This window comes from Equus quagga, chromosome 9 (genome assembly GCF_021613505.1).
Source record: "Equus quagga isolate Etosha38 chromosome 9, UCLA_HA_Equagga_1.0, whole genome shotgun sequence".
NCBI lineage: Eukaryota > Metazoa > Chordata > Mammalia > Perissodactyla > Equidae > Equus > Equus quagga.
The window spans coordinates 71,612,493-71,629,966 of NC_060275.1; the positions used below are offsets into that span (position 1 = coordinate 71,612,493).

A 17,474-nucleotide genomic window follows, 5' to 3' on the forward strand; every position below is an offset into this window, starting at 1 on the left:
ATTTAGTTTGACTTTAGATTGATAGTAAAGTGACAAATCCAAAAATATTAAGCTATTTGCTTTCTTTGGAGCCTGTTTTCAGAGCAAATAAATAAAAATAACTTCATAGGGAAGAAAAGGCATCTAAAAACTATTTACCATTGTCATGTTCAATACCTGAAATTTGAAGAATTTTCTAAAATACATTTTTTCTCCACCCTGAGTTGTATAACTCACTGCACACACCAAGCTGAAACAGAAAGATGTTTTAATGATTTTGAATCATTTTTAATTTTGTTTCTTAACAGCAATTCAATACACTTCAATTCTACCCATGAATTTGGAAAATATTTATGCCAATGACATGAAAGTGAAGTCAAATGAACCTAGAGAAGGAAAAAATGAGTTCCAGCAGATATAGATATAATTACATGAACAAGAAAGCTCTGATTAGTAAAATAAGATATGCCATCTTTGGAGCAGGAAGTCAGAATCTTTTCTTCTAAAAGGTGAAATATATTTCAAAATAAGTCTCAGAATAACCAAATAGTTGAAGGTAAATAATAAGTTCATATAAACTAGAAGAAAATACAAATATAAAAAAATTCTAGGATGGGCAAAGACTTCTTAACATAAATGCCATGGAAAGGAAAAGATTCTTAAAAATTTATAAATTGAATAAATCAAAAGCAGTAAAACAAAATAAAAAAGCAGATAACAAACTGGGATAAAATACTGCTAACAATATAAAGAGAAATTTCTGTAAACAAAACATTAATATCTTGCTCAAAATAGGAGGGAAGGATACGCAGACAAATCGTACTACCATAATTGGCAAATAAAAAATGTGAAAATGTTCAGTCTCACAAGTGGTCAAAGAAACAAATTAAAACTGCGATAAGATTTTTCCATCTCAAGATTTGGCAAAAATTCTTTATAAGTAAAATCAGAGTTGGTGAGGGTTTAGAGAAACTGACTCTTTTTACACTGCTAGTGGTTATAAGAGATTTAGAAAACAATCCTTCAATAAAAGAGTCTTAAAAGTGCTCATACGCTCCTATAGTAAACACACTTCAAGCAATCTAGCATAAGGAAATATTAAGGTGCTAATCACTGTGTTATTTATAATAGTGAAAAACTGGAAATAATCTAAAGTTCAACATTAGGGTAGACAAAGTAAAGTACACGGTCCAAGTGTGTAAGATAAAGCCATTTAAAAAATAATGTTTTCAAAGAATACTGACTCAAATGGGAAAATGTTCACAGTGAGTTGAAGAAGGTAAAACCACGGGTAATATTATGATGAAAATTTTGTAAAATATTATTTATTTATACATATGTATAGAAAAAGGAATGAAAAGAAATATGCTGATATTTTAATAATGAGTATACTAGCTGGTGATAATATAAGTAATTTAATGTCTCCTTTTACTTGTGCCCAGTACTCAGCCCGGTGCTTAGGATATGGGGTTGATCAGAACACAATACCTGCTCTCAAAGCGCTCACAGCAGGAAGCAGTGTAACCAATTTCAGGTTTTGAAGCGAGATTTAGATTTGACTTCTATGCCATTATTTTCTAACTATTTAATTCTACAAGAGTCTCATTTTCTGTAAAAGGGGGCTTTTAAACATTTAATATCATTTCAATAAACACAAATTCAACAAATATTGACCACTATTCTCTGCGAGATCCTGGGGATAGAGTAGACTTTGCGGAACTCATACTTTAATGGGGATGGCAGGCACTCAGTAAGCAACCGTAAGTATAAAAGGCATAAAAAAAAAAAGACAAGTTATGTATGCTATAGAATATACAAAAGGGGGGATTTAATCTAGTCTCGGAGGCCGGGAAAGCCTCTTTGAGGAAGTCATGCTGAGTCCGAAATATGAAGAAGTAGATGTAAACTCAAAATGACTCAGGCATTCCTTTGTAAGGGAAGAACACATTTCAGGTCATGGAGGAGTTCAAAGGTAAGAGAAGTCCCGTATAACCTCTGTGAAGAGAGGAGAAGAGTGACAAAAAGTGAGAAGTAGAATGGCTGGTAAGGACTAGGTTGCGGTGAGGTTTGCAAAACCTATACGAAGCCAGAACTTCGTAAGGGTAGGGGGAGGTCACTGAAGAGTGAAGTGACTTATCCAAGATGGCACAGTTAATAAATGATGGAGCTAAAATTTGACCCCAAAGCTCATACCAATCACACAATATATATTAAAAAGTGTCTACAACAGAGCTTGTCACCAAAATAAGCTGATTAAATAACAGCTAATATTATATACTTTAATATTACATACTTCTTTAAGACAAAGAAGAGAAGCAAAAATGATGATGTAAGTGGACATGAAGAAAAGAGAATAATGAGAGATATTTAATAAGAACGAATAGGCCTTTGTGAATTGATAGGATGTGGGGGTGGTAAAGTAGATGGAGAAGTCTAAAATTACTTTAGATGGCTGCAATTTTCATATTTGCCTCTCAGACAAAGAAAAATGGAACATTCACATTCAAATACTTCCACAGGCCAGAAATACAGGATTTGAATTTTTTTTCCTCATAGCTTGTCTTTGGTTCTGTATTTCTGAGTTCTCAGGAGAGTGCATGTACACAGTTAAGTACAGAATACAGAACTGAAAAATTGTAAATTTTAAGATAAATGCCATTAATACCAGTTGCTAGCATTTTAAAAAATAAGAAACATACTTTTAGACAGAGTGTTACCTGGGTTTTAAACATTTGCATGTTTTTTTATGTTTTAGATAAGACTGTCTGTAGACGCAAAAATGAAACTAGAGAAAAAAGAGGACAAATTAAGATTCCTTCCCCTACAAAACAAACATTTTGTTTGAAGTTTGCTCTGGTAAGCATGCAAACGTGGCATGTAAAATTCCTTCTGAAGTAGGTTCTTAGGCTTAATAATATGTGGAAATAAAGCAAAAACTTCAAATTAAAGCATATATAAGTAAAAGCCTTTGAGAACTATTAAAATTAATCCTTACATGTGTGTTCCAATTTCCTTTACTTCATGGTGTATGACATCATCAATACAACAATCAGGTTTAAGTTCAGCCACTGCAGCATTGGAGGCTGAAAGATTTAAACGTTGAGAACTTGTCTGAAGATCAGCCTTGAATGAAAGAGGTAAAAAAAGTCCAAATGAGACTGGTTCCCTACAGGGTGTATGGGTATGTGTGGAAAGAACAGGGGAATAGGAACAAGGAAGTAGGGATGACAGGGGAGCAACACTTCTCTGTGTAAGTCTTTCTGTATAGCGCTGACGCTTAGAACCAGGACAATGGTTCACACACACACCAACAATAAATAAATAAAATCGGCCAGGAAGTTGGAGGAATCCAAAATGAAATAAAAACGGTACCAGGGGCCGGCCCAGTGGCCAAGTGGTTAAGTTCGCGTGCTCCTGCTGCAGCGGTCCAGGGTTTCGCCGGTTTGGATCCTGGGCGCGGACATGGTACGGCTTGTCAGGCCACGTTGAGGTGGCGTCCCACATGCCACAACTAGAAGGACCCACAACTAAAAGATACACAACTATGTACTGGGGGGCTTTGGGAGAAAAAGGAAAAAAAGAAAAAAACTCAAAAAAAAAAAAAAAAAAACGGTACCAAATGAACCTGCCTGCATTACAAACGAACACAACCATGGCCCGGGGCTGGGGAGAACTAACCTAAAGTTTGGCAAACAAAAGCTAAAGACAAAAAGAATGGCATGCAAATGTACTCTAGCTAGCCCATTTGCTTTGTCACTGGGGTATGGATTAGTAATTCCGAAACCTTTACATATATACTAGGACTAAACAAAAAAAACCGAATATATTATGGATAACAAGAGACAAATTTATCACCTTCAGAGAAAAAGAAGCACAAATAAGGAAGGGGAAAAGGCTGCAATGAAACCTTTGCTGTTGGACTGGAATTTGAGGCAACAGTATGAACATAGCTTTTTTTAGGAAGATCAGCCCTGAGCTAACATCTGCTGCCAATCCTCCTCTTTTTGCTGAGGAAGACTGGCCTTAAGCTAACATCCGTGCCCATCTTCCTTTATACGTGGGATGCCTGCCACAGCATAGCTTGCCAAGCGGTGGCAAGTCTGCAACCGGGATTGGAATCGGTGAACCCTGGGCTGCCGAAGTGGAACTTTCATGCTTAACCGCCGCGCCCCTGGGCCGGCCCTGAACATACAGTTTTTAAATATATATACAGATGGATATTACAGAAACAAATATACATAGATGTGTATGCATGTGTTAGTATATAACATCAAAGGTAAATAACCATTCAAAACAACATTAGATGTTAGAGACCAAGTGATTCGTAGACCTAGAGATCGGCATTGAAGTCATCAACTAAGAAAGGACTACCTTCTCTAAAGTAGTACCCCCCTCCCACCTAGTTACTCTCTATCCTATTCACCTTTTCATTTCCTTTTGATCATTTATCACTCTCTCTAATCGTCTTAAATGACATTGTCTCTTAATGTCCGCCACTTTCTATCACATTCAACTTTAACTTCCTTTGTAACAGTTATCACATTCTATAATTACTTTATTTATGATTTTGTTCACCTGTTTCTTTCTGTCTCCCCTACCAGAAATGTCAGAGTTATGGAGGCAGGAACCTCTTGTCCTCTCTTGTTCACCACTATAACACAGTGCCTGGCACATTGCAGGCAATTAAGAAATATTTGTTGAATACTGAATGAATGAAGTTATGATAAAACTTCAAGGCAAATGTCAAGAAATATTCAGAGAAAGCAAAGATCACATTAACTCATGGTGATTAGGAGAAGTTTTTACATAAGAGCTAGGATTCTTTTAAGTTTTTGTTTCTTTTAAAAACCAGTTAACAGGTTTTCTGCAGTTAATTCTAACCTAACATTCTTACTGCTAGGCATTTTGAAGTGGGATATTTATTAGGGCGATCTCTTTTGTTATTGTATTCAGTTATCAAACAGGAGTAGCTCACACTTATTCGGTACCTACTACGTGCAAGACCCTGTTCCAAGCACACTGCTAACTTAATGCTCACCATCCTGAAGCAGCTAGTTGTACTATCCCTGTTTTATAGACAATAAAACCAAGGCAAAGGGAAGAAACGACTTCCTCAAGGTTATACAACTAATAAGTAATGGAGTGGAGATTGAAAATTCTTTAACAAACATTTTAGGAATTAGAGAAGTGGGGGAAGGAAACAGTTAAATCCATGGGCTTTCTGTCTAATGTTTTCCTACGTGTCATTTTCTAAACATTAATCATAACTACAGTGTATTTTACATATGGCTGAACACTTTTATCTTTCTCCTTTTCCACTATTATAAACAATGCTGCCTGAAGATTTATTTCCTAATTACCTACTAGAGTATGCCAGGGCTTTTCCAGAAGCTGGAGATAGATCCAGTGAACAAAAAAGACAAAATTTCTGCCCTTGTGGGGTTTAAATGTTTGGAGAAAATAATAGCAGAGAAAAGGAGGAATGGAGGGCTGGCTTAGGGTAGGGAAATGCAATTTAAATTGCAGGGCAGGCTTCATGCTGCAAACTGATTTTTGGATGAGCAGAATCTGAACAGGCCGATGGGGAAGGGGAGAGAGGGATCCCTCCAAGTAAGTTAAACAAAGCTGGCAAAACCCTAAGTGGGAAAGCTCAAGACGTCTTCAGAGGCCATCAAGAGTCTGGTATAATTAAGGGATTCATGTTCAGGAAGAGAGAGAAAATATTTAAACACATTTAGAATAAGCTTCAGGAGAATAGAGGCTAAGGTTTTCAGACTTACTAGTGAAGTTTTTTTTTTTCAATTACAAAACAAAAAAACTAGTGGTTTCCAGTTAAATGTGGTAGATTACACAAGCATTCTTATTCTCAAAAAGAACACAAAAATGACAGCAAAGGAATAAAAAAAGCACAGATCCACAATCTGTTCCACAATTCTAAAATCCCACGAACTGGAAAAAATTAAGCTTTGAGGGCAGAACGTCGGGCGGCTCTTGTTAAGTCTTCTATGCCTTGACTTTCTTTTTTTGTCAACTTGAGGTGTCTTGTGCTGAATGTGGCAATATGTCAATCTCATATTATTAGTACGTTTCTATTTAGATCTTTGTATCTCTCTTACACTTTTTGCTTTATAAAGCCTGTGCTGTTTGGTGCACAGATGTATGTATACTTGTGAACTGTAGCTACAAGCAGTTGTTCTTGAACTAGGAATATCAAAGCACTCCAAACTGTACTTCACAGAAGGCAAAGGCACCAAGTCTTCATCTATACAAAAACACTGCAACAATCTTCTAAGTGGTCTACTTCCTGCAAACCACCCCATACAATGCTTTCATAACAGTCTTCTAACAGTGTGAATACCTCTGCTCAAAAGTCTTCACTGGGGCCGGCCCCGTGGCCAAGTGGTTAAGTTCGCACGCTCTGCTGCGGCGGCCCAGGGTTTGGCTGGTTCAGATCCTGGGCGCGGACATGGCACCGCTCATCAAGCCATGCTGAGGTGGCATCCCACATGCCACAACTAGAAGGACCCACAACTAAAAATACACAACTATGTACTGGGGGACTTTGGGGAGAAAAATGAAAAATAAAATCTTTAAAAAGAAAAAAAAAAGTCCTCACTGACTGCCCACTGCATTAAAAAAAAGGCTAAAACCTTAGCCTAGCTTTCAAGATGCTCCACTGTATGGCTACTACACATCTCTACAACCTTACCTTTACCAAGTGAATTCTGTTCACTCCTACAAGAACCCATTACGTGTTCCTATGTCTCCACCTCCAATTACCATGTCCCTTTTGCCTTTTTCTCTAAATCCTACCATTCTTTCAAGATCCTCTCGTGTTCCCTCTCCTCCAATAAACCTTCCTGATTGATACAGTCCCCTATGATCTTTCCTCCTCTTTCAAATTTTGTCAATCACAAATTATTAATAAAAACAAACAATTACTTTTGACTATACATTTTCTCACTCAAACTATCACAAACTTTGAGGATAAGGAAAAATGATTCTGTGCTTAGCATATCTTATACCTTTAGATGTTCAATTAATGCTTGTTGTTAATGACAATTAAAAAGTCCAGTATCAAACATACATTTTAACGAAGTTTCAAAAAGATAACAGATGAAATTAAAAAGTTTTCTGTAAAAAACTACATCCCAAACAAGAATACCACTTACTTTTACCAATATGTCTTTTACAACTTGATTGCTATCATTATGAACGCTGATATAACTGGAAAAGGTCTCTCCCAAAAATATATTCCTGTGAAATAAAATCAATTTTTAGGCAGAAATCCACTCAAGTTTTATTACAAATATGCTATTTGAGCACCACCGAGAACTACAAATGGAGAAAAATTTACTGATGGACAGATCTCAGGTGAAATACTGCTTTAATATCCCTTTGTTTACACGAGGCTGTTCATTCATTACCTAGTGCAATGCAAAATACTGATTTAATTTATAAAACAGGATCCATATCTTGGCCCTCAACTACTGCACAAACCTCCAGCCTCCCTAGAAACAAGTTATTGAAGTCAGATCCATGCTAAGACTCTTATGATTTGTATCTGAAGAGGCTAGAAAAAGGCAATTTTCCATTTTTGAAATAACTTATGTCCTGAATCTAGAAGAGACCCGAGTTATTAATCTCAGAGTATTTTCTACCAATTTATTTTATTTTTCTAAGTTATTCTAATAATGACTAGTGCCTTTACTTTACATATTTATAATAAATAAATATTAACAAAGATTATAAATATAAATATATTTATATATTATACAAAAATATAAAAATCTAATTGCATATATTTTATAAATATATTCATTTATATTTTCTACATTAATATATTTCTAGGTTTTCAGACACTAGTCAATGACCACATTCTGTAAACCTTTTTTTTTTTTGAGGAAGATTGGCCCTGAGCTAACATCTGCTGCCAATTCTCCTCTTTTTGCTGAGGAAGACTGGCCCTGAGCTAACATCCATGCCCATTGTCCCCTACTTTATACGTGGGACGCCTACCACAGCATGGCTTGCTAAGCAGTGTCATGTCCGCACCTGGGATCCGAACCGGCGAACCCCAGGCCGCCAAAGCAGAATGTGCGTACTTAACCGCTGTGCCACTGGGCTGGCCCCTGTAAACCTTTTAAAAAAACCTGAAAAATTTCTTTTGGTCTCAAATTCTCTCAGTTGCAAAAAGTGTGGAACCAGGGGCTTCTACCTCATTAATAATCTAGAATAAGAAAACAGCTAAGAGCAAGACAAGGAATAATGAATTTAGAGTTCCTAATTAGCTGACAAGTCAAATAACTTATGTCGGGAGAGGGCTGTGAAGGTGAATAAAAGCTGCTTCTTAAAGACATTTAGATTAGTTAAAATAAAAGGAATACATGGGCATTCAATAATATAATAAGATCTAGAGAAGAAAGTTAAAATTTTATCACCCTAGGAACCACTATTAATATTTTGATATGTATCTTATTTTTTTTAATTAAAAATATCCAGAATCACATAGTATAATTTTGGTAAATCTTATTTTTACCACTTAAATATATGGTGACCACTTTTCCACCCCATAGTTATTTTTTGAAAACATGATTTGTAACAGCTTTAAAGTATTGTTGCATTTCTTATGTGAATGTATCATTCTTACCCGAAATTCTGTGGTAAAGTCAACATTTCTCCCAACATCAATATTTCTGCACCATTTACAGTTGAAGGATCATCTCTCATGAGTTGGTTAAAGAGATCTCCTGTAGAAAGAGAAAAACATAAAATTCTAACACCTACCCTGTAAGTAAGTTTTACTTACATAAAGAAATAGCTGGGAAAGATATTTTTTAAAAAAATCTCTTGACAAAAATTGTATTAAAAAATTAATTTCTAATCTTCAATACAACAAATGCATGCCAAAAAAATTCTGGTTTCACAGAGAATGAACACTTCAGAAACAAAGAATAATATAGGTCATGAGATATAAAATATATTATAGAAAGCTCCAATAATTTTAAATAAAGGGAATGCTAATACATACACTGATGAAACATTTGGGGATAGATGCAATTTCAATAGTATCATGACTATAAATGTATCTTTAAACTAAAAGTCTCTTGTTGCCATGGGATATCAATAGTGTCTTGACTTATAGATTGTGAGTGAGACCTATTAGATGGCGACCACCTACATGGTTCAAAAACAGGCAACAAAGGATTTGCATAAGATTGGCAACGTTAGGCTTATTCCAAGGAATTATAGGCAATCCAGGTTTCAACTTTTCCCTAGGTGCAAGTAAAGTATGTGCCATACCAGGTAAGTCTTTCTCTTCACATGTTACTGGAATATTGGTGAATAAAGTAGGCTTAGTCAACCGCATCACTGTAAATTAAGAAAATAAAAAAAAGAATAAAATATTAATTATTCTTTGGACTAAGTCCAAAGTGTATGGTATTCATCAATTTTATACTACTATAAAATATAATGTAAATGATTCTTAAATATTAAAATACTTCCTAAGATTATTACACGGCAGTGATTTACTAAAACTGTTAATATATAACAAAAAGAATTCTATATATAAGGAAAAAGAACAACTTTGTTTTTATTTACAACCTAAAGAATTATACAGGTTAAATGGAAATGTAATATACCTCATTATAGAAAAACTGTAAAATAAAGGAATTTTAAAGCTTAAGGTATATTATGAGAATAAGGTTTGAAAAAAGATCCGGAGTGACTTCATTATAAATGATATCAACAAAATATTAACTAATATTGGCCTGACATGGAAACAAGTTTAGATGCACCATTTTGAATATGAAACGAATTTTATGAGGAAAGGATCTTTATGAGCTTTATCCCTCTGTTATAATCACTGGCCACTGGAACTTCAGTAAGTGGTCTTTCAAGTAATATTAATTCTGTGTAGAAATTATGACAATATCAGTCAATGCACACGTTTATAAATTCCAACCAAAACTAAGATTCTTCTTGGAACATGTCAGAATGTGTCTAAAGTTTATCTAGAAAAACAAATAAATGAAAATAAGTTAAGGAAATTAATGGGAAAAAATGAGGAAGAACTGGACTTATACTAAAACAATTAAGTCCATAATCAACAAATCGGCTTATTAAGACCATACAGACATATTAAAAAGAAGGATTACTAGAATGCAGCAAAAAAAAAAAATCAACTTATAAGGTGCTAAGACAACTGGTTAGCTATCTGGGAAAAATAAAATTTAACTGACAAATTCATTTCAAATACCAAATAAACTGCATATGTATCAAATAGTTAAATAAGACAAAAATTAAGCCACAGAAAACTAGAAAAAGTGAAAATTTATTAAATCTAGTCTAGAGAGGATAGGACGTTCTAATCAAAAAAAATTTTTTTCAATTATTTCTAAGGATTGACATTTGACCACATCAAAATAAAGACAAAACATAAAATTTATAAATCATACAGACTTGTAAAATATTTCAGAAAATGAGTCACAGAAGACTATTTATTTACACTCTATTAAAAATGTTCATTCAAATCAAAGCCAAAAACCTTCAAAGGCAATAGACCTAAATGGTCAATTCACAACATAAGTAGTATTCATTAGAACATGTAAAAATGTACCAGTTAACTACTAACTATCTAGCCCTATCATTCATATCAAATTTAGTGCCTTTCTCATGCTGGTCTGAGCTTAAATGTCATCTTTTTCAGAAAAGAAGTAACAAGTCACCCTGTTTCATAACACTTTGTATTTATCATAAACTGTATTTATTTACATATTTGTTTATAGCACTCCTATCCAAATTCCATGAGGTTTGGGCTCTTACGAATTATGCTCAGTTTGTGGCCTTAGTGCTTGACACAAGTTTTGGCATATAGTATGTTTTACAGATTTTTGCTGAATCAGAGAGTTAGCATCTCACCAAAGCCCTTAAGAAATTGGCATTATTTTGAAGATGTACGTTTCATGAGCTGAGGCCATTAAATAATGTTATATTAAATAGGTGGCTGTTGAAATAGTCCACAAATGATAACCTTAACTTTCTGAAGTCACTTGTATACATGGTATTTACTGAGCATTTACTAGTGCCAGACATTATGCTAAATTCTTTACAAGTATTAACACTTTAATTCTCCCGACTATTCTGCAAGGTTGGTGCTATTATTATTGCCCGTTTACAGATAAGGACGATGCCTGGAGGGGGTAATTGGCATATAAATGATTATACAGCAGATAGATGGCAGAACTAGATCTGAACCCAGGTGATTTCACTCTGTTCAAAAATAATTCTCTACATTATTAATTATAAGCCCAGAGTCAAAAACCTGGAATGTCGTGTGTTATCAGAAACATCCCCTGGGAATTCAAAGTAGGACTCTATCTCAAACAGGGCAGTAACCAGCTAAAGATCAATGTCTTTCATTTTCAACTAGGAAAATAGATAAAAATTAACTACAGTCTGAAGGGGATAGAAAGGTGCTCTGCAAATGATATAGAGACAGTTTTTCTCACAATCTAAATATTTAAGACACTAACCTCACTTTTAACACCAATTAGTGTTCTCTATTTCTTCCTTATTTTTTTCATTTCGGAAGAAACCAAACCTTAACAAATGAGGAAGTACACTCTCAAGGGAATCCCGAAACTCTTTTTTTAAAGTGTCCTCAAGTTCACCCAAATGTGTAGCCAACTTATTTGCTTATAATACACTCAAACTTCCATTATGTACAAAAGTCCTATAAAGCTTTGTTTCTGCTGATTCTGTTTTTAGTTCTGTGGGTAAAGAACAACCCTCCATTAACAATAAATAGATCTCAAACTGGTATTAAAAATACTTGTTTCCTTCATATTTTCAAAAAATGGTAAAAATCAGCAGGGGGTAGCAGTTGGTAAGAAAAACTATCACCTTGTAGACACGAGGAAAATGACTATATAGCACAGTTTGTCACATTGCAGATTCTTAAACTGACAAAGCCGAGTTAGTGACATATAACTGTCTCATTCCTTGAAGGACAAAGTATGCCCATATCAAATACAGATTTAAAACTCAGTATTTCCTGCTTTATAATGAATAACTGGACCTCAAAAATTAAACATAATGTTAGCTGGAAAACAGCAAATACCAACAAAAAGGTTAAAAAAAAAAACTGGCAGAGGAATTAGAATAAAGCACTGGTAATTAAACAGTAATTTTGTATCCAGCCTTGAATATTAAAGCAGGGTCTTAGTCAAAAATTAAAAGAGGCAAAAAGAATATGTGATTTTTTAGTCAGGTCAATTATTCACTACCCAGTTAGCGCTATGTGTAGAGACACTCTCAGTGGAACTTGCAAAACAGAGACATTTCATTTACTTATGAAATTCAGGTTTCATCTAAAATCTAATAAAAAGGACTTTTATAAGTCTTCCGTAAATTAAGAAAAAGATAGCCCTGAGGTTACAAACTAACGAATTGGGTCAAGATCATCTTGCATATACATTTTTCTTGTCTAGAAGATTAAAAAAAAAAATTACAGAGAATCTTCTTCAGGTTTAAGAGTCCCTACCACATTCTACAATTTTACCTGAAAGCATTCAAGTTTGTGAGTCTTGGATTAATTTTGGGCATTTTGAGCAGATTAAGTCAAAGTGAATCATTATGCACTTTTGGAAATTTTAAAAAATAGGTCTTTAGGTTATTTAATAAGTTGGTAAATGAAGTTCAACTCACGTGATGCCCTCCACATCTTTTTTCTTTGAAGTCGACAACATTTATTTGAAGGTAGATAGCTTGTCAGGAAAAATAAAATTATGGTACTGCTGCCACTTTCAGAGAGAACAAATGCTGTTGGTATTTTACCAAATGCCCTCAGATTCCACTTTTGCATACACATCTTTGTTTCCCCAATTTCCATGTCTATGACTTAACAGTGGAACCCAGAAATACTGCTGAGCTCTACTACTAGCTAACACTAGAGCAATCAGTCCTAAGGTTCTAAATACTCTAAAAAGGCTTCAAAGAAGAAGCAGTGGACTCTGAATTCCTAGGCCTTGATTACTTCTTAAGTTCTGTCTAGGCAGATGATAAATGAAGCTCTCCTTTATTTTTTATTTTTAATCTTTTTTTTTGAGGAAGATTAGCCCTGAGCTAACATCCACCACCAATCCTCCTCTTTCTGCTGAGGAATATTGGCCCTGAGCTAACGCCTGTGCCCATCTTCTTCTATTTTAGATGTGGGATGCCTGCCACCAGCATGGCCTGATAAGCAGTGTGTAGGTCCACACCCAGGATATGAACCAATGAACCCCAGGCCGCAGAAGCAGAACCTGTGAACTTAACTGCTGCACCACTGCGCTGGCCCCGAAACTCTCCTTCTTTTAAGGTCACTGCATTACCTGCAATAAAACTCAATCTTCAATTTCCCAGTTCTGAATTATCTATTCATTGTTCCTCAAAGGGATAGAAAGCAATTTATTTAGAGCAAATCAGGAAAATTTAAATCTGCCACATACAGATAAAAAGCAGCTCTTTTTAATGCGTGCTTTTTGGACTAAAAAACTACTTGTAAGAATCCTATGGCCCCTGACCGTACCTTATATTTCAGTTCTATGTACAATTATTTCAAATGAATAAAAATGTATCATAAAAAAACCCACTGTATTCTTTGTAAGTGACCCTGTCTTATGATTATCAAACTTCTAATGCTTGATTAGCAGCCTTATGGTAAATAAGACCTGAACAATAAAAATCAAATCCACCATTTATGATTGCCTAATAATATCAACCACTGCAAGCCTGCTGGCAATACTGAATAACTTCTTGAAGTTTCTCCAGCAGTCTTGATTGAAAATTAAGAAGATTAATGAATAAAAGAGGAAATAATTATTGAAAAAGTTACCTTGGAAACTCCCTCTACACCCAGTGATTTTTCATTTAAAGACTTTTGGAAGCATTCATGCACATGATGATTATTTTCTAGACAGGATTCTCACTGAGATAACAAAAGGGTACTAAAAGTAGTTAAAAACAAAACAATGTCTGGATAGAGTGAAACCTAATTGGAAAAGATTATCTCTTTAGTTAAAATTAGGAGACTCCTTGTATTTTAAGCAACCTCAGCCAGCCCAGGCTACCAAGAGTCCTTCCAAAGGGCACATTTACCATGTATTATCAAGCCCTATCACGCCAGGCAGTGCCACAGGGGAATCATGTCTCTGCTTTCCTAATGAGCACAGTCTTACTGGTTTTTTTCATGGACTTGGTTTGACTACTTAACAGTAGTAACGCCATGTAAGTTCCATAAGGGCAGAGCCTATGTTTGTTTCCTTCCCTACTATATTCTAGCACTTAGCTCATCATAGGCATTTAAATTTGTTAAATGAATACATGTTTTTATAAAACCTTTATTTTATCATCACTTTGGGTATTTTTATGAGGTGACATGTAAATCCAATTTATAACATTTTGCTTATGAGAAACTCACAATGATTCCAAGAACTAGCCAACTAGTAATCAGCATTAATGGTCATTAAGACTGAATTACCTGTATTAGAATAAATAAAGAATAACTTGATCTCTTATCTGAATTTGATACCTCCCTTCAAAACAGGTTATAGCCTTAAAGATACATTATGGACTTGGGCAAATTATACATTTTGTACCTTTGTTTTAAAACGACACATCAACTATTATCTATTACTTAAAACAACACATCAACTACTGTCTATTACATATCTTTGGAAATATCAGCAGAATCTGGACTGATCTCCCAATTTGAACTACATTCATGCCACTTGAATAGTATTCCTAGTATTCCCAATAGAACTGGTTTTAGTTTTATTTTTTAAAAAAAGTCATTACACTTTAGGTGAGTAAAGAAAAAAACTATAAAGTTAGATTTGAGGGCTTCACCAAAATCCTATTTCCTATGATTCATAGGAATATCTCAGTCAACCACTGAAAAAGTAACACAACAAAAGGAATACATTTACCTGTAAATTCATTGTAAATAATAATTTATTCCAATTTATTTAAAAGAAGGCTGACACAAGTATAACCCAGAAAGTTCTTAACTGACAAGACTAGGAATTCACTTGATAGTAATTTACTTCTGGGATACAAACCGTATACCTATTACCACACGTTATTTTTCACAATGTTAAGAATAAAACTGGCTATATTAGCAAAGCGTCAAATAAAAAGTCACTAAAAATTTAAAACTGGTAAAAAATTTATTCATTTCAGTATTGCAGTTCATACTCAGTTCATTGAGAATATTCTTTTGACAATCAGTGGAATTCATTACATACTAAAAATAACACCATATTTATGCACAAATAAATCAATTTTCCCAGTAAGAGCCAATCTTCCTTTTAGAAGATTTCCCACATATTCACAGTACATAACATCACAGAACACCCATATTTGGCCTAAATGTCTCTGAATCGTAGCATTACAAGACGGAAGTTCATTGTGCCTGATAATTCGATTGAGTTTTGCCCAAATGTCTTCCAGACTCTGGCTCTTACAAACAGTGTGTTCTATTGTCCATCTTGCTCTATAAAGTGAGTGCAAATTTAGTGCCTTTAAACTCTCTTGCAATTTTTTGGACAAAGGAAAAATATTTTCAGTACTATTACTGCTAGGAAGTGAAACACTCCAAGACCTCTTCCTGAACCATTTTCCTTTTTCTGATTGCTCATCCAGACTTCCAGAATTAGTCTGTTCATCCAGTGTGTGTGACCGGATTAAGTGCTTCTTTTTTTTCAGATCAGGTTGAAACTCCAATAGATCTACTGTGCAATCATAACTCTGTGATTTAACATCACGTTCTGAAATGGTCAAGTACTGTTTCACATCTTCAGCTGCCTCCTTAGAAATCACAGGTGGTGATTTTTTAGGTTTGAGTGGAAGTTTGGACCCATCATGCAGAAACCAAGGAATAAATCTCGATAATGGACGTGTAGGAAAGTCTTGAATTGCTTTCTCTGCAATTTTTGGCAGTTGTGTGGGATCACTCTCATATGGTCGATAATGAAATATTACTTCTGTAGTCATTCTGCAGTAATCCAGTTACTCAATGAAGATAAAATTTCTTAGCTGAGCTCCTCAGAGCTAGAATGTAATTTACAATGACAAGACTGTCTCTCTTTCCAAATCAGAGGGAAACAGGACCTGAAGTGGAAGTATTGCAAAGAATAAGATATGGTAGGGACAGCCTACATACAAATAGGCAGGAAGAAAAAGAAAATCAAAAACCAATCGCAACATGATATTTTATCAAAGTGCTATTGGTAATTGTAATCCACAAAATTGGAAATTTTCTCTCTCACCAAAATAAGGGATCTGAATTAAATGCCCTATAAGATCACTTCCAGCCTAAAAATGGTAGTAGTCAACATGTTTAACTCAACAGATATAAAAGTTTTGGAAGTATTGATATTAATATATTAAGTAATAATCTTAAGACTACAGCAGAAACAAAGAGCAAATCAGTGATTCTTAAAATACTAGATCCATATGAAGATAACAAAAATGTAATAATAGTTAAAAATTTGAGCTATCTGAATTGAGGACAATGAAAATCACTGTAATTTTTAACCTATCTTGAAGAAAATGGATCATCTTATACTTTAAATATTTTATTTTTTTTTATTTTTCCTTTTTCTCCCCAAATCCCCCCAGTACATAGTTGCATATTTTTAGTTGTGGGTCCTTCCAGCTGCGGCACGTGGGACGCTGCCACAGCATGGCCTGACAAGCGGTGCCATGTCCTCGCCCAGGATCCGAACTGGCGAAACCCTGGGCCGCCAAAGCGGAGTGCGCAAACCCAACCACTCGGACACAGGGCTGGCCCCCGTTTTATACTTTAAATGAATTTTACCAAATAAATGTATAGACAGAATACATAATGATTTTATTTCATTCTCAGTAGTAAACACTAAAAACTTGAAAATGGTTTAACTGCGTTTTGGTCAGGCTAGGAACTGGTTTTGTGACAAAGTCTGCTCTGCATAATTGGGGCACTTAAGCAGTATCAAGACCTTAGTACCATGGTTCCTGAATTCCAATCTGGAGAAGGAATAAGAAGGCTAGACCCTTATTTTTTTTTCTCTTAGAAAACAAAAGTCCTCAAGTTGCCCCAATTAAGTCACTGATAATAAGTTCCAGCATATAGTACCTAGGCTCAAGAACGGTGGGGCTGGCCCTGTGGCCTAGTGGTTAAGTTCCGTGTGCTCCACTTTGTCAGCCTGGGTTCGGTTCCCTACACCACTCACTGGTGACCATACTGTGGCAGCGACCCACATACAAAATAGAGGAAGACTGGAACAGATGTTAGCTGAGTGAGAATGTTCCTCAGTAAAAAAAAAAAGAGAAAGAAAAAGAATGGAGCCTTTCAGGTTCTGCAAGTTAGGCTTCCTAACCAGGCCCAAAGCTGCAAGAGCCATAATGCAGGCTCTTCTATATCCTAACTACTGTAGAAAAAAAATAAGAAGTTGAATTCTTTCTTCCCC

General features: G+C 35.0%; 2 protein-coding genes across 6 annotated transcripts in view; both read right to left on the reverse strand.

Moving 5' to 3' along the window:
- Positions 1–17,474, reverse strand: part of TRAPPC13 (trafficking protein particle complex subunit 13) — a 33,696-nt gene that overhangs the window by 13,553 nt on the left and 2,669 nt on the right. For all 5 annotated transcript variants that reach the window (XM_046671853.1, XM_046671854.1, XM_046671855.1 and 2 more), the window contains 5 exons: positions 9,283–9,351; positions 8,630–8,729; positions 7,152–7,236; positions 2,975–3,102; positions 157–229 (listed from right to left, as the gene is read on the reverse strand). In XM_046671853.1, coding sequence (XP_046527809.1) covers positions 157–229; positions 2,975–3,102; positions 7,152–7,236; positions 8,630–8,729; positions 9,283–9,351 — 455 coding nt within the window. The remainder of the gene's footprint in view (positions 1–156; positions 230–2,974; positions 3,103–7,151; positions 7,237–8,629; positions 8,730–9,282; positions 9,352–17,474) is intronic.
- SHLD3 (shieldin complex subunit 3) lies at positions 15,173–16,694 on the reverse strand. Its single transcript, XM_046671859.1, has one exon. The coding sequence runs from the start codon at positions 16,015–16,017 to the stop codon at positions 15,262–15,264; it is 756 nt and encodes a 251-aa protein (XP_046527815.1). The 5' UTR covers positions 16,018–16,694; the 3' UTR covers positions 15,173–15,261.